The sequence below is a fragment of the Ochotona curzoniae genome, unplaced genomic scaffold (genome assembly GCF_017591425.1).
Source record: "Ochotona curzoniae isolate NIBS_2020 unplaced genomic scaffold, NIBS_Ocur_1.0 scaffold_4506, whole genome shotgun sequence".
Lineage (NCBI taxonomy): Eukaryota > Metazoa > Chordata > Mammalia > Lagomorpha > Ochotonidae > Ochotona > Ochotona curzoniae.
Genome location: NW_024467119.1, coordinates 49,085,005 through 49,103,724, shown reverse-complemented (window position 1 = coordinate 49,103,724; position 18,720 = coordinate 49,085,005). Strand labels below are relative to the sequence as shown.

The following is an 18,720-nucleotide window of genomic DNA, read 5'->3' as shown; positions in this document are numbered from 1 at the left end:
CATTTTGGTATTTGTAGACATCTAAGCCAGTGAGGTAATTTTGTCCTAGTGTTTTCAGTCTTCCCATGTGTAAATCATGTTAGCAGTATGCAAGTAACTCCATATTTGAAACTCCCAGAGAAAATACTTCCATTTCCATCTTTCCACATCAACAAAGACGGTAATAAATAGCTCCCACGGAGTTTGCCAGGATCCCTGCCAAGTGCATTCTTCAACGGAGGAGGCAGCATAACACCATGAGGAGCATGTTTGAGTAAGAATCATTAAACCTGAATCTCACTTCCTAATTGGCATTTGATACTGTTCTTCCTGCCCCTATTTTTTCTTTAGTCAGATTTCTTATCACAAGGAAAATTGCAACTCTTATGAAAGTGTTTTGGGATCTAGCAAAAACGGGTTGTGATTATTTTTGCTGAGGTTTAAATAAATGTGGGAGGGGTCTATGTGGCTATCATATGTCTAGAGCAATCTCAGGACTTTTCATTGGTCCACCCATGATCAGATTCTGAAAGTACCTTGGGAAGTTGGAAAAATGAAACAGCTGCATCTAACCAGAGCTGGCATCTTTATGAAGATTTTGGCCTGGAGTTATATCAACTGGTTTAAATTTAATCGTGTTTTCCCAAAATCACTGAGAGCACAAATCTTTTTATCAGCTCAGTCTACACATGTGAACTGGTACTATCCCCTTTCCTCAGAATATCCTGGGAGTTTTCTGTTTTCCCTAGTGATGAGCACAGATGATTGCCAAGGAGTCCATGCAAATCTTCAGACTCATCTGAAAAGCAAAAGTAAAATAAGCAGTTTTGATTTCTTTCAGTTTTCGATATGTTCATGACTAGACATTAACCTCTAGATAAAACCATTCAAATCTTATATTGACATGAATGTCTGACAGAGCTGTATTCAGGTGGTATAAGTTCAGCTTTCAACATGGCCGAGCACTTGGAATCAAGCAGAAACAATGATTTTCGTTTTCATGGTTCTTTGCACTCTCAATTGTAGCAGATCTTATCTCCCACTGACTTATTGTCCTTCAAACACTCTTTAGAAGATGGTGAAGTTTAATGTTTTAATTTCACTTTTGAAAGTTTTCTAACTAAAGCTATTCTGATTTACAGTGTAAATATTGTTTTTCAGCATTTGATGGATTTTTATTTTCTCTAATCAATAATTTTTGCTAAAACTTTTTCCTTTCCCTCACAGTCTGACAGCAATGCAAGCTTCCTACGTGCTGCCAGAGCCGGCAACTTGGACAAAGTAGTGGAATATTTGAAGGGGGGCATAGACATCAACACCTGCAATCAGGTAGGAACATGGCACCTGGCTCTGTTTGTACATAAAAGATATGCTAATTATCCAGACACATTCTGAGACAATCAAATTCACTAAAATAACTCCAATTTTGCACCTTTTGCTGGCTTTCTAAATATCATGTATTTGCCCTGAGAGCTATTATTTCTGGCAAAATGGCCATATCAGACAAAAGAAATGGATAATATTCTTGCTTTGAGATGATTTGTACTACACCCTTAACTGAAATGCTTACCAAAAGTGATGCTATGCTTCTTCTTTATCATCCATTGGTCATCTGAACTCTGGCTTCCTTCTCTGCTATGCACTTTTTCCTCATTAATAACTGGTAGTTTCAATTTGAAACATTAAAGTAAGAGCATACAACTTATATTTTACTCTTTCTTCCTCCTAATAGACTTTTAAAATGTGATTTACAATGTAAATAGTTTCAAACCATTTGCTTGAATCACACCCCACTGGTAAGAACATCATAATGATTAGTATTTGGTTTCAGGAATGTTGCTTTTTGTTTGTGTTTTATTTTTGATTAAGATTTTTTTTTTTTTTGCCATGAATTAAAGTGTAAAGTGGACCCTAGAATTTACCACAATGTGATCAATATTAGTGGTGCTGGTAGTGGTAGTATATGTTTGTTCGAGAGAGATTTGATGTGCAAGTGAATAACCCCAGCAAATTTCAATTTAGCATGATGTAAATTTTATTATTACTTTGTGAACCATCTATAGAATGCTGTTTTTACATCTTGGTACATCTGAGTCAAGTCCTGTTGTTTATAGATACTAAAATCAAAAAATCTCTCTGTTTTTAAAAAATTTCTTTGTGTTTACTGGAAAGGCAGATTTCCAGAGAAGTAGACACACATAGACAAACAAAGAGAGAGCGAACGAGCGAGCGAGAGAGAGTGATCTTCCATTTGCTGGTTCATTCCCCAAATGGCTGCAACTTGAGCCAATCTGAAACCAGGAGCCTGGAATTTTTCTGGTTCTCTCACTTGAGTGCAGGGTTTCAAGAGCTTGGACCATTCTCTGCTGCTCTTCCAGGCCACAAGCAGAGAGCTTGATCAGAAGTACAGCAGCCAGAACACCAACTGGCACCCATATGGGTTGCCAATGATTGCAGATGCAAGATAAGCCTGTTGAGTCATTGTGCTGACCCCAATGAATCTCTGAAACACAGCCTTTAACCACCCAGGAACACTCTGTTCCCATATTCTTATCTGGAAGTTTTTACCATTAATATGCCCATTCTAATTCAATCTTACCATTTCCTCACTCCCACCTCTAGCCCATTCCTCTTCTCTGAGCTCATCTTCTGTATCTAAGCTTGTGTTAGGGTCACCACATAGTCACTTAACAGGATTGTTTTAAGAGTCCTTTGGTTTTGTGTTCTGACTTGTTCATTCTGGTGAGTTCCCCATATAATGTCTTAGGTGATCTTTCTGAAGTAGCAATACAATTATGGCACTTTTCACCTTCCCATAATTCCTGTGATGGCAAATGTCTGGATCCATGCAGCACTTATATCATCACCAACTGGAGGTTTTTGAAAGGGATACAGGATTTCCTTAGCTTATTTTAAGAGTCATTATGTATAATCTTATGGCTGATGGCAATACTTCCAGTCCTTTAGGTGAGTGGGTCTCATTCTGAAAAATGCTGAGGGATGCTTGCTTTTGCAAAAAGCATTCGGCAGTGGCCCTAAGCAGCCCTGTGGATTCTTTAGAGTGTAAGATTGAAGGTAGCATTGTGCTTTATCTGGGTTTTTTCTTGACAGTGCTTGTAGTAAACAATTCTGAGAGATTAGGGAATGCCTCACCCTAGACAATAGGCTTGTGTGAGTGGCTCACGGTCTGTAGTCTCTTTTCATACAACCCATAGGCACAGGCATCCATCTTTTGTCCTTTGTGTCAATGCTGATAAATTTTGTGGAAGCAGAGCATATGGAAGTGGCATGAGCAACATGCTGATATTTGGCCACTGCTTTTACTGTGAATTGCAAAGTCCTTGGCTTCTTTTCTAGGAAATATATGTCTAACTAGTATCTTGAAACAGAAATAACTCAGATTTTATCTTGGAGGTAATATAGAAACCCTAGACTTAACACAGCTCTTGATACTGATGTATGGATTAGGGCCATATTAATTGATTTCAATAAAGAGATTTTTGATATGCTACTTTTACATTCCTTATTTATCTTATTTTCTAATATAAATCTTATAAAAAGATTTATATGTTTATTTTATGGTTAAGTTATTGGGGATCAGGGAGAGAGAAAGTTTTCCCATCTGTTTTTTCATTCTCCAGATGACTGCAACAACTAGCCTGGGCCAGGCCAATGCCAGGAGCCAGGAGTTTCAACCAGGTCTACCACAGCAGGCGCCCAAATAAGAGTCATCTTCTGTTGCTTTCCCACAGATCATCAGCAGGGAGTTGGATTGAAGTAGAGCAACTAAGACTGAAATAGGCACCCATATTGGATGCCAGCATTACAGGTGGTAGCTTTCCCAGCTATACCACAATACTGGCCAGATCTGATCTATTTTTAGGGATCATGTGAGCAAATGATTTGAGCTTTAAGTACATTGGTTACCTTATAGGAAAAAAGAAGATCATAATGTACTTATAAATATATAAACTTATTCTATAAAATGACTATTATAAAATTGTGTATGAAATATTTGATGTCTTAGGCTTCCTTTACCAAATTAAATATAATCCTCAAACTGTAATATCTGTTTTTCAAGTTTCTATGCTTCCAATGTGCTTTTGAATAGACAAGGAAACTATCAGTAAATTTAGATAAATTTATAAATAATGCCAACAAAGGGAATCCAAGGAAAACAAAGCTAATCTTGTCTCAAACCAAGTACACTTCATCCTTAAATGAAATAATTATATTATTTATGTAACAGACCTTAGTTATTATGGAGAGAGTAATTTGTCTAAAGAAAACGCAATTATCACATTTATGGAAGAATTTGACTTCTTGAGTTAGCTTACATTTTTAGTCACATTTTTTTTTTCTAGCTTTACATGTTTTCCACGTAGTTGCCAGCCATCTCCAAACATGTTACTCTTGAAAGGAAAGCCTTTTGTTTGTTTGAGTGACATAAAACCCACAGGTTTAATTTCAAATCCCATCCACACCTTTGAGAAGTCATTTTAACATAGAAAGTAGCTTTTTATTATCTGAAATCGGATACTAACGACACAGTCAATGCTTATATACCTGTGTTTTAACAAATTAAACTATGAAATAAGAGAGGATATTCTAAGGTGCATGAATTCTGCAAATTACTCTATATAATGTGGCAAGAAAGAAAAAAAAATGAAATTGACCTCCATATGAAATATAGGTTTAATTGCTTCCAGTCACTTGAATTTAATTGGCTTAAGGATGTTCATTTCATTGTTTGGTGCTGAATAGTGTTACACTGTAAGAATATATATCAATTAAATAATGTTAGTGATTAATGTTCACTGATTAGCTATTGCTACCAAGCATTTTGCTGTTTCATGAAACAGCTGAGATGTGATATTGTGAGGAAGGGATTAGCCATGTTTCTGGTGCAGATGCTGAATCCACAGCTGTACAGTGATGATATACAAGTTTTATATACTACAGGTCATCTTCTTGAATGGATATCTGAAGCTGTCCTTTAAAATGAATAGTGACAGTGTTTATCTTGAACTCCAAACTTTATTGTTTATCATTGCTAAGATTTTTTTTAAAGCCTTTACATATCCTCAGATTAATTAACAGGAAACTTAAGGATCTTTAATTCAAAGAGCACTGCTACCAGCCTCCAATATAGAACAAAACAATATCTGAACAACCAGGAAAGCAAAGTTGTTAACTGTGTAGCCTAAGTATTGGTATTTCAAAACAGGCAATATTCAACACTAATATGTCATAAGAAAGAAGAGGAGAAAATGTAGCATTTATGTTACTTTTGAGCCTGAGTTTCAAGAATGCATTGGAAAAGTAATAGGTAATCCAGGATCTTCTGTACCCTTTTGTGTTTCTCAATGAAAAATAATTTGTATTGTACCAACTTTCAAAAAATACCACATGTGTTGATGAACTAAGAGTTTTTCAGCTAAAATTTGAACCAGAATCTTTTTCTTTAGAAAATTGGTCTCATAACTACATGAGAACTTTGAAACTTAATTCAAAAACACCACTTGACTTCTCTTCGTTTAAGAATGTGGAAAAGTTAATAAGTTTGGCACCAGATAGTACTCTTGCAAACAACTGTAAATTTTTGTTTAATTTTTCAATGATTAAAAATATGATTAACTGTTATTTTTAAATGATTTAACTGCCAATATCTCTTTTATATTCTGAGAGAATAAATCTTGATCTTCATTCCATTTCTGAAAATTATAAAAACCTGTACTGTGTCATCTATGTAGTAATTGGATATGATCTAATACTATTTAAAATAAGGTAAACATCTAGGTACTTAAAAATAGATTCTACAATATTTTTATAAAATTTATAACTAGTTATAAATATATAAAAGCCTCAGAAGAGTCACATTCTTTCCCCATGTTTGAAATTCATTGATTTCACTGCAAGAACCCAGAATGAAGAAATATCATTTATGAGACATAATGCTAGAAATTACCAATAATTGATTAGCAGTCCTTATACTGTCTTGATTTTTAGTTGATCCTTTACCATTAAGTTGTGAAGTCCTGTGTTTCCCTTCACAAAGAGAGAAGGCAAAGTCAAAGCACTATTTTAAGCACAATTTCATGTTCCTAAAGTATGTTAACAGCAAGAAAGTGAACCCAGCAATGGCTGTAGCATATGCTTGCTAGCATGACTCAGACCTTACAGCATTTTTAGGAACCGTATTAAAAATGTAGGTGCTGGAATCCAAGTGCTCATTTGCTCCACTTACTGACTAATCAACCCTGGGCAATTGGCTTCCCCAGGCCTGAGTTTTCTCAATAGAAGGGATCATGACAACACTGATGCCATAGGTCATTTATTTTGGTTAAATAAGATGTTTGCAAAATACCTAGCAGAATAAGGGACTCAATAAATGTTAGGAAAATGATCATCTATATTGTGTAATTTAATCTTTTGGTTCTCAACCTAAGCTTTCTAATGGTAGTACTGATTCTCATAGATAGGCTACCAACTGTGTGGCATCAAATAGGAAACATTATGTTTAATAACAATTTGGTAACAGTTACTATTTCTCTGGGATGCAATAAACTAAAGTCACTTACTGGAACTAAAAACCTTTTTATAAATGCCATTTGAATCCATCTGGTTTGGTCCTGTCTTTTAAAATGCCAAAGCAATTCAATTAGCTTGGTTGTTTATAAAGGCAGCAGAAATGAATCAAAGAGAATTGAATTCATAAAATTTTAGAATGAATTATAGACAGCTTTGTAACCAGTTAAAATAGGAAAAATATATGCATGAACAACATGGCTAGATGCTTATGTTATTTATATTGAGCCCTCATTTTAAAGAAGCAGCAGCTGGTGCTTTTGCCTGATCTGGGTTGTGTACAGCATTTTGTTTTAGGTTCTGTAGCATCTTGTAGTTTCTTTCATTGCATCAATGTTGGCCTTTGCTTTACACTGATTATTGCTAGTTCAGGCTAGAATACCCTTGATTTAATATGTTGAATACTTAAAATTTTTGGTTTCATTGTTTGAATCACACAGTATAAAATAATTCCAGTAGATGCTTCCCATAAACTACTTGTGAAGGTTCTAAAAAAAGTGTTGTGCTTATTTACAAATATACAGATTAATGAAGATATGTGAAACGTGATTCTTTATTTTAAAAGTTACTGGGGTATCTTCATAAGTGATACCTTTTTTTTGTAATTAAATGTTGTGAACTGTATTTACAGATCCTTAGAAATACTACAATAAGTTATTTTTATCATAAATTTGAACATTAGACATTAGAAAAACCAACAAAGGATTCACATTCTTAATGTAAATGACATCTTGGGAAGCAGTTGAAGTTCTTGTGAGACTTCACTCTGGTAACATGTAGTCATCTCCAACCTTGAGAGTTCATCTATTTCCACTGTCTCCTGACAGAATGCTCACCACGTTCTGTGTCAGTTGAAAAGTGTCCAAATAATTTCTGAAGTATTCTGCTACAGAACGTCAGTTTGAAAGAGAGTACTTCATGTTCTGGGAATGTTCTTGAACACTCTCTTCCTATGACTAAAAGTATGAACTTTAATACTGGACTCCCAGAAAGCTACTCAAGCTATTTTAATGTCCTAGTTCATCTCATATATCCTTTTCTGACCATCTGGATAAAGGTTTGCATTCATATGTTTATGTAATCAGTCATGCATTCTGTGCTTGTTATGTGGCAAGACACTCTCATAGGTACTAAGCCTGAGGAGGACAGAGAGAGTAAAATACCTTGCTCTCATATGGCTGATAATTTAAACCTAATAGTGAAGAGACAATTAATCAAAAAAAAAATGTAGGACATGTGGATAAAGAGAGGGTAGGAAGTGATGGAAAGACATACAGCAGTGTAGGAGAGGGAGTAGAAGAGGAATAGAGTGTCATTTTAAGAAGGTTGATTGAAAGAAGCTTTGGAGGAGTGAACACAGAGTCCACGTGGTATGTGAAGGCAGCCCATTCTAGAAGCCTTGAAAGTGAGAACTCTACTGGCAGAGCATAACTAACATGCTCAGGACCCAGTTGGGAGGCCAATCTGCCTGTAGTAGAATAGGGAACAGGAAGAGTAAGAGAATGTCAGGGGAGAGCAGAAGCTAGCTTCAAGTTGTATAAGATCTCGTTGGCTTTTTAAAGTACTTTGGCTCTAATTCTGAATGAGAAGAGAAGTGATTATTGAGCTTGTAGTGCAGAATTGTCATGACTTAGTAATAATAGTAACACTAAGGCTGCAAGGCAGTGAAGGCAGAAGGAGGGAACACTTATGTTAAGGTGAGAAATGATACATTTTACACACGGGTAACTATGAGGATGTGATGAGAAGTGGTTGGTTTCTGTGTACATTTTTAAAGATTGAGCTGAATGTGGTGATGGATTGAGTGTAGGAAGAAAGCAGAACAGAGGATCCGGCGATGAAGATTGGAATCACTTCTGAAAATAATAAAAGATGAAGTTTCATGATAAGGAATATAATATATGGTGATAAACAAAGGTGAAGGAATAAACAAGAGGCCAGTTTTGTTTGGTTTGATTTGTCTTTGTGGTATGTAAGATAATGAACAGGAAGTTGGACAAATGAGCTAAAGGTTGAGGGAAAGAATTTTAGCCAGAAATATACATTCTGGTATACTCAAAATATAGTCAGTGTTTATGAGATTACTAAATACTGGATGCCTGTGTAAAATATAAGAGATTCTAGGGCTAAACCTTAGCGTACTTTAATTTATAGAAATCAAGAAATTGAGGAGAAACCAGTGAAGAGAACAGGAAAGAATAGTCAGAGACACTGGGAGAAAACAATGAAGAGCATGGGGTCTTTGAAGTCAAGCGAGTAAAATTACTTTCAGGTGAATGAAATGGACAACTCTAGAAAATTCTTTTGATCAAAAAGTGGAGGAACTGAACAATAATAGCAACATGGCAGTAACTGGTGACTTGAGAAGAAACCATTTCAGTGGAAAATTAATATATGGTATCCTTGCATATATGAGAGTGAAGAGTGGGGCCTGGTACACAAGAAGAGAAATTATGCTTCTCTAGGAGCATGGATATTTCAGGAAAAGGAAGGATGCATGAGTGAAAAAGCAAGAAGTAGTGCTGGTAACTGCAGAGATGTGAGTCAAGGCCATTAGTTATGAGTGAAATGGGAGAAGAGTTAGAGGAAAGTAGGAAGGAAGGCATGAAGTAATAATCTAGAAGGGTGGGAGAGACAAAGAATATAACAGTAAAAGATAGGATTGCCAGGCAGCATTAATGGTCTACTTTAGGATCATGATAAAAAAAATTAATGTAAGTTGAGGTAGAAGGTATATACATGCTGTAGCCAGAATCAGAAATGAGATCACATGGAGAGTTATACACACACATAAGCATGAAATACAATTTAGATAAACACAAAAGGCAAATATAGAGAAATATGAGCGAAGTGGGGTGCAATGAATACATAAAGTCATCACAAAAGTAAATAATGAATGTATGTCAAATGGGGAGAAAGAGTGGCATTGTTAAGAGATTAGGTCCTAGATGCAGAGGGCTGGAGGATTGTTGGATAAGTAAATTTGCTGGAGAGTAAGAAATGGATAGAGACTTGGGTACTTCCATTGGGATTCTGTTTGAATACTGGAAATGTCAAATTCTGGAGTACAATTTGGTAAGTGACTAGATGAGATGATAAAATGATGAAATGATGCCAGAGTACAACTCACAAACCTGAACCCTGGAGTTTTGGAAAATTTACTCACATACATGTTAGAGAGCATGACAATGAAATAGAAGTGAGCATCTTTAAGTGATGAAGAATGGTATCTGGAGGATAGAGACTAATGACATTTGAAAATTTATGAAGAAGGGTTTCAGAGAGCAGTAATGAACCAAGAGCATAAATGCAAATCCACCAAGTTCAGTACTTAATAAAAAAGTAAGTTATATTTAGGAGTAATAGTCATCACTTGAGCAAACTCCAGTTAATCAGTGTGTTTGGGTTTAGATTAGAGGAAGGAAGTTAAGAACATATTTAGTGTGGAAAGATATTGCTAATGAGAAGACACATGTGGTCTAAGGGGCATGCATAAGGATTTCTGGGAATAGAAAGTGAGAGGAGAACAAGTCAAAAGGGATGCAAACAGAGGCATTTGGGTTTACAGGAATAACATTTGGAGGGGTGAAAGTTAACCTGCTTTCTTGGCATAAACAGAGAAAAGGGATATGACAAGTTTATTGCAGATGGTCCTAGGCAGATAATGATGATGAAGTTGTAAAGATTGTCTGGAGAAAGAGATGCGGAAAAGCTAGTCAGGAGACTGTAGAGCAAATACAGACAAGTGAGGTGAGTGAAGGTGCCAGTCCTTATTAGTTGTTTCTTTCCTTGGCTATGTTTTATTTTCTGTTAGGGTGTGGTAGGTGCCATTAAAAATCATCCAGCCCTTTTGCAGTTGTTGAAATTTTACCTACTTACGCTCAAACATTTTGTTTCTTTTCTTAAGAGATATTTTATTTTTATTGCAAAGTCAGATATATATAGAGGAGGAGAGACAGAGAGAAAGATCTTTTGTCCAATGATTCACTCCCCAAGTGATCACAATGGCCAGTGTTGCACCAATCTGAAGCCAGAAGCCAGGAACTTCCTCCAGATTTCCCACTCAGGTGCAGGATCACAAGGCTTTGCACCATCCTTGACTGCTTTCCCAGGCCACAAGCAGGGAGCTGGATGGGAAGTGGAGCTGTGGGGGATCAGAACCAGTGCTCATATGGGATCCGGGCACTTTCAAGACAATGACTTTAACCACTAGGTCACTGCGCCACATCCTTTGTTTCTTTCTTTTTTTTTTTTTTAAAGTACTTCATTTTTTTAAAGACAGTTGCGCGCGCGCACACACACACACACAGAACGAGAGAGACAGAGATCTTACATCTATTGATTCACTCTCCAAATGGCTGTAACAACTGAATCTGGCCTGTTTAAAGCCAGAAGGCAGGAGCTTCTTCTGTGTCTTCCATGTAGGTGCAGGGGAGAGAGTTAGGTCGGAAGTGGAGCAGCCAGGACTTGAAACGCTGTCCATATGCAATGCTGGCATTGTAGGTGGGAGCTTTATACATGCTATCACACTGCTGTGTCTTCTGATGACAATTTATTCTAAACTGTTTTAGTAATTTCCTGAATTTACAGAAGTTTCCCAGCCTTTTGCCATCCCTCCCTCCCACCTGAAGTGTCTTCTCCTTTTTGTTCTTATCCTTCTTTTCCAGTTATTTTTATTCATCCTCTTTCTCTTCTTCCTCTTGTAACTCTCCTTCTCTTCCTCCTTCTCTCTCTTTCTCTCTCTCAGTTCAATGATGATGATAAAAAGATAATCTAAAGTGTATGATCTCTAATCTTTTCAAGATCTTCTCCCTCCTGGATTAGGAAGCAGAAAAAAGAAGAATTTTTCTTTTGAGTGACAACTACTTCAGATTGTATGTTTTCTTAAATATAAAGGAAATTGATGTGCACAAAAAAAGTCTGATGTCTGTATTAAGAAGTGCTGGTCAGTTTGGTGTGAACATGATCAAGAACTTATTTTAATGTGTATATAGGTATGCAGCATATTACTTAATGTAGGTGATAGTTTTTAGTCCTATACTCAGTGCCTTGGCAGCCTTTTCCCTCAGAAATCTAAGGCCTTTAGGGTAGGATGGGAGAGTTAAAAATGCAGACATCAAGGACTTGTAAGGACACACTTTGCAGCATTAAGGTACACACACATAGATGCAGAGACTGTCATCATTAAAAGGAAGACATTTCCTTGTACAGGAAGAGGTGGGCAGGAGGAACAGTCTGAAACACATCCCTACACCTTGGTTTGGAGGCAGACTCATTACTTGGGACCCACTAATGACAAAGAGCTTTGTTAGAGTTCCTATGGTGCATGGTTTCCTTTGGGGAATATGGAAGAGAGCAGTAGTACTCATGGGAGGCAGAGGAAAAAAAGCAGGAGAGAAATCAGGGAGTTGAGAATTTTGTTTTTCCTCAAAGCAAGAGATTTGTTATTCAATTTCCCTTTGAATTGTAAGTTTGAGCATAAAGCTGGTGGTGGTCACTACAGTCCTTTATAGGCACTATACTTTTAATGTCTGTAATGATGAACAAGATTTCTTCTAACCAGTTGCTTCCACCAACAACAATTTAGTAAAATATGGAAAATATAAGTTCCACAGACTGGAAGCTTAAACTATTAGCAACAAAGTAAAATGGAGTGGCATATACATCTATATGTTTAGATTTGAGTATATGTAATATTCACAATATAATTCTCAATCTCAGTATATACATATATGCACATTATATATACACATTATACACATATATACACATATGAGACATATGTATATGTATTTACACATACACATTATACACTCTACGTACAATGATACACACACACATATATATATGTATAACTTATGCAACCACTCAGGACGTCAAATCATGGTTTTGATGGTTGTTGAATTTATTTAGCAATAAGTTGGTATAATTATAAGTGTTTACTTTTGAATATTTTGACAATCTGGTGTTGTATTAATATTTGAATGTTCCTTTTAAATGATCCATTGATATCTACCTAGTCATAATCATGAGCAAGAATCAGAAGGTAGTAGGTGATGCTTGACTAAATATTATTATTCAGAATATACTTCTATTAATGAAAATGCAAAACTGAAAAATTCTTATAGAATTCTTAGGTCATCAAGATATATCCAGGAATTCTAGGCTAGGCCATTTAGGGGCATGTTTTTGTTCAGGGTCTAAGTTTTTCCTATGTGTTGATGGAAGCCAGTTTCATACTTGAGGAGAGAAATTGTGCTCCCCAAGTACATGATTTGTACATGTACTGCCTACAAATACTGACAAGGTATGGGGATGAATTAAGCAAACTTAAGTCACTTGCCATCATACTGTACACATCATGACCACACAAATCATTCTTTAGTTCATCCATCACACAACATTACTGACATGCCATTGTCTTGGGCCCAGTGCTGTATTAGCAGTACAGGCTATCAGTGTGAACAGGATTTGTGTAATTGCGCATGAAAAGCCCAACTGGGAGGATAAACAAGAAATACACAAACACTTCTGTGAAAATGAAACCAAATTTTTTGATTTCTCAGAAGATGAAGTGACTAAGCAAACTTGGGTGTCTCAGACAAACAGAAAACTAATGGGAAATGCAATTTACCAGGATCATTTTATCACAGAAAACAGAGCAATAACGTCTCATTTTGAAGAATCCTGGAATAAACTGTTATTTAATGTCTCCCTCATCTCTCTTCCCCAAATCCTTTTAGGGTCCAGTATATCACATTTGGCTGATTGTTTCCTGCTATTCTTGTCTTCTTTCACTCAGATCTTACTCTTTGCCTCAGGAAGCCTGTCTGTTTCAGGCTGCCCTGCAAGAAGGCTCTAACTTCACTAACAAAAAGTTACCGTTTGGTTCTGATACACTCCATCTTTCTTGTTTGCCAACCTTGATGAATCCTGTTAGAGGGACAAATGCAGGGTACTAAAATCCTGTTTTAAGACGAGTTGATTGGAATATTATATGAATCAGTGGCAGATATATAGAGATAAGACTTTATTCTTTGGATAATATCTTAAAATGACTTCTGAAACATATGTTTTTATCAGTTGTATGGTTGTAGGCCATAGAAATTTATCACTGTGAGAAACTTTAAGGATTACCATTTTTGGCTTCTTTCCTGTTTGCCACCAAACATTCTACAATTCATTTTTATGCTCCTTTCTGTTTTGATGCATCGGGGTACTGCATGTCTAAATATACATCCAGGAACCTAAAAAGCTGATTTTTAGATACTGAGGTAGTTTCTATTTTACAGAATGACATATAGAGCTAATGAAAAGTTTGATCTAAAGTCAGTGAAATAGGTTTATAATGCAGAATCCACAGATTTTTGTTGTTGTCGGAGTGGGTGGTTGAGTGTACAACTTTTGCATTTTAATCACCAGGTAATTCATAACTCATAATGCTTAATTCCAGGTCAAAAGAATTAATGCAACAAATCCCTTAAAATAGAGCCTGACTCACAAGACTAGTATTTAATACACTTAATTAATATTTCAATGATTTTCAGTTAGTTTTTTCAAATGATTATTTAAGACATTTGAAATAGCTGCTTGGAGTGAGTTGACTTTTCTGAAAAAAAAAATCATTGTCAAGTTTCCTACAAAGTACAAATTAAATTCTTGAAAATCAATGAAATCATTAAGAGGTGTATTTAAAATTTCATCAGCATAGATAATGCAAATAATTCTAGTAATCTGGTAGACATAAAGCAAGGATTTAAGAGATTAGTTTTGTGACACAGTGGCTTAAGCCAGCACCTAGAATATCAGCAACCCTTTCAGGTGTGAGTTCAGGTCCTGGTTGCTGCACTTGCAATCCAGCTCTATGCTCTTGCACCTAGAAAAGCAGTGGAAGATGGCTCAAGTATTTGGGTCCCTGCCATCCTTGTGGGAGATCCAGATGGAATTCCAAGCTATTGGTTTTGACCTGGCTCAGCACTGCCTATGGCAGTCATTTTGGGAGTAAACAGGCAGATAGGTGGAAGACTCTTTTTCTCTCTCTCAACCTCCTTCTTTTTTATTTTCAAGAAAATAAGATAAATCTTAAATAATGACAACAACTACAGGAAAAAAGAGAAAAAGAAAGTCTTCAGATCTTCATTTGCATTATTTTGTTCATTTTTTATTGCTGGAATTCTATATTCATTTCTTGTGGGAGAACTAAAATAGGTGATGATAATTGAGTGGTGGTAGAGATGACAAGCTGAGTGATAGTAGAGGTAGTAAGCCAGATTGAGGGTTAATGGCAGATAAACTGATAATAGTAGAGATGAATGAATGATGCCAGAGTGATGATGGGTGTTAGCAGAGACATTAAATGCTTTTACAAATAGTAAGTTGGGTGATGGAAGAGACAAAATGCAGCTGATGGTGGAGAGGGAAAACTAGCTAATGGTGGAAATGGTAAGCTTGCTAGTTGATAGCAGAGATGATACGCCAAGTGCATAATATAGACATGATAAGGTGGTGATGACAGAGATGTGGTATGTAGGTGATAGCAGATGATAACAGAGTTAGTAAACCGATGGTTATAGATATATTTAATTCGGTGATAGCACAAATGAGTAAGATGGGTGACAGCAGAGATCCGCAAATGGTGAATCAGCCGATTGTGTGTTTTTTTTTTTTTTTTTACCAGTTGTGATGTAGAGATTTCTGGCATCTGCATGGGTTTCTTGAAGGTCAGCTTCAGTGATGGCAAGGTGGCTGCAGACCTTAGACCTCTTCTATGTAATTTTGCTCCTCCTCCTGAATTCTGTCCCCTGTAGGCTGTTCTTGGTGAAGAGTCTCTTCAGTATTGTGGTCCCCACATTCCAGTCTTCCTCCCCCATAACCTATCAGTGCCCTCCCTTCTGCTCTTCTCTCTCATAGGAAGATTGGGACATGGGGTCTAGGTTATGTTCTTTATCTGAGACCTAGAAAAAAAATGATGACAGCATTCACACAAAAACACAAGGGACCTGAATGGCTAAAGCAATCTTAAACAACAAAAACAAGCTGGAAGCATCAAGACTTAAAGGGCATTTGTATTCAAAAGCATTTGATACAGGCACAAAAATAAACATTCAGATCAATGGAACAGAATAGAAATTCAAGAAATTAACCCACTCACTTCTATTGCCAACTAATTTTTGACAATTAAGCAGAAATCAATCCATGGAGAAAGGACAGTATCTTCAACAAAGGGTTCTGGGAAAATTTGAATCTACATGTGCAGAAGATTGAAATAATACCTTACAACTTGTATAAAAGTCAACTCTAAATGGATCAAGGTTTGAAATCTGTGACCTGACAGTCATCAAAATATGGGAGGAAAATATAGAGGAAACTGCAAGACACAGGTGTAGGCAAACACTACAGAGGCACAGGCAAAAAACAAACAAAAACCCACAAATGACCTGGGACCCAGTGTAGTAGCCTAGTGGCTAGTCTCTGCCTTGCACACACTGGGATTCCAAGTGGGAGCTGGTTCCTGTCCCAGCTGCTTCATTTCCCTTCCAGCTCCCTGCCTGTGGCCTGGGAAAGCAGTAGAAGACAACCGAAAGCCTTGGGACCTAGGTCCTTGCTTTGGATCGGCTCAACTCCAGTCGTTGTGGCCACTTGCTGAGTGAACCAGCAGATAGAGGATCTTTCTCTCTGTCTCTCCTTCTGTCTGTAAATCTGAATTTAGAACAGAATCTAAAATTGCAATAGAAATCATACTTCCCTTTCACCCCCATGCCTCCATTCCAACTCTCTGAACCCATCATAGATGTTACACTGTAATACCATTTAAGTATTTGGTACTTACTGATTTATGGTGGGTTCTTTCAGGCTCATGGCTTCTGATGGGCCAGCTGTAGTTCTGCGATCATTTGGAGAGCATACCAGCACCTGGAAACTTTTTTGTCTCTCCTCCTTCGTTTTTCTCTATAACTCTTACTTTGAAAGAAAGAAGAGACAGACACCCATCCACTGAAGTGATCCCTCCTTTCTTCTGACTCATGGAGGAACTTCATAAAAAGTAGTGCCCAAAGTTATCATGGAAATATTTTTGTCACTTGACCAAGTCAACATTTTACATCTCAGCCTAGAGGCTTAATGAATTTTATTTCATCACATTTTGGAGAAAAGATAACAACTTTTTAAAACTTTTTAAATTATATTTTTGACAATCTTTACATAGTTAATTAGGGTGAAAAGGTTCAAGGGCTATAGGGAAGTGGGTCAGACTATTATTTCCATATTGTTTCCTTCATGTATCTGAGGTAAAGGGGGATATTGAGGGAAAAGCCCCACCCAGTTTCCCACTCACCCCAAGTCCCGGATGTGGGGCATGCTCTGAGATCCTTGCTTAAGTGGTTTTGATAGTTCACCATGTATGAATCGCTGCCAATCTTGCCACTCCAAGCACGATGAGGTTGTTGAAGAATCCATTGATTGACACAGTCTCTCATAGAGTCTCCATTTGCCCAGTATTTTGCTGCCAACAAATACCTTGAGGTGGTTGATTGACTTGTTCTGCCTTCTGTCTTTTCTTGGTTAGGGTTCTGAGTCCAGCATTTTGATTGGGGAGAGCTCCAAAGAAACTTTGAGGTATTCCCAGACCAGATTCTTGTGTGTTCTAGCAAGCACAGGGCCCGGCACAGTCCATGGCCCTGATCAGCTGGTGGTTGTGATTGCTGGGTTGGTTCTGTTCTCAGCCCTGACTTCCACTGGAACCAATGGGTGTTGTAATCCAGCCTGGCTCTGCCCAGCACATACTTGGCCCTCACACAAACCAGTGGGAGCTGCAGCCTAGTTGGAGTGACCTGCAATCAACTTTTAACAGAACAAGTCTAGCTGTTCTGTGGGCAGGTCTGAAGCACCAGGGAAAAATATATCCAATTCAATGTCTCAGCACCTTGATAAATATAGAAGACTATGAACTGTAGAAATTACTCAATCTTTGCACTTCAAATTGGTTTTAATGATTTACAAAACCACCTTTACCAAAGTGTTCCTTCTATCTTCTTCGTGTACTTGCCACTCATCCAGCCAACAATAAGTACTAAGCAGACTGTACCTTGGGCCTGTGGCTGAGTGCTAAAGACTCAGTGGTACTTTCAAATGTTCAGGTTCTGAATGTCAGAGGGAGGCAGAGGTTGGAATGAAGGAAAAGGAAAGGAGACAGCTCTGAACAGATATCCCACAACGTGAAAAATAAATGAATGGAATAATATTGGTTTTCTAGGCTTTCTAGCCAACTCCCAATGACTGAAACTTGATTCTTAATGAAGTAACTAATCCATATTCCAGAAACATTTATGTAATGGCTCATTATGCTGAGTAAAAGATTTCTTCTTATAAACAACTTCAAATACCCAGGTAAATGCTATGTGGAAAAACAAGTACAATCAAAAGATGTCATTGAGATTAAAAGCTCTTTACTGTCACCAAGTTTAATAATTTCCTTAGAAGTATTTCTTCACTATACTCACTCTACTTTCCTTTTGATTATACCCAGAAAACAACTCTGAATTTAATGCTTTACTTGATCATGTAGTAGAAATTAAAAAAATGTTTATTTGTTGAATTAGTTCTATGCAATTAACACCATCAACACTATTTGTATACCAATTAAACTGAGGAATTATAAAACATTTTAAACTTTTATAACATTGGTGAATTGTTACATTCATTTGTTGAATTTTATAATAAATTTCAAAAATTACTTCCCAATTTATGCCAACAAATGTATTGAAACCATACAGACATGTATTGATTGTCTAACTTCATTGTCTACTCAAAGTTCAGTGTTTGTTAAAACAAAGTCAGGATTTATTTTGCAAAGAAAAAAGATTTTTAAGCCAAATATAAAAGGGTAAATGCTTTCTACAATGCAAATCATTAATAAGACTATGGCTTCCATATGGTAAATATACTGTAGTATAATTTGATTTTATATCTAAGTTTGATTTGCCTTATACTGTAGGATTTACTTTTAAAATATATGTAAGTTCAATATATTAGATATTGGGGCTAGTGTTGTGTCACTGGGAGTTAAGCCCCTACCTGTGATGCCAGTATCCTATGTGAGCGCCCATTTGAGTTTTGTTTGCTTCACTTTCCAGCTAGCCCTCTGCATACGTATCT

At 36.7% G+C, this 18,720-nt stretch overlaps 1 protein-coding gene across 7 annotated transcripts in view; it reads left to right on the top strand.

Annotated features, from left to right (window-relative positions):
* ANK2 (ankyrin 2) overlaps positions 1-18,720 on the top strand; it is a 306,741-nt gene that overhangs the window by 120,301 nt on the left and 167,720 nt on the right. For all 7 annotated transcript variants that reach the window (XM_040966587.1, XM_040966586.1, XM_040966588.1 and 4 more), the window contains exon 2: positions 1,207-1,308. In XM_040966587.1, coding sequence (XP_040822521.1) covers positions 1,207-1,308 — 102 coding nt within the window. The remainder of the gene's footprint in view (positions 1-1,206; positions 1,309-18,720) is intronic.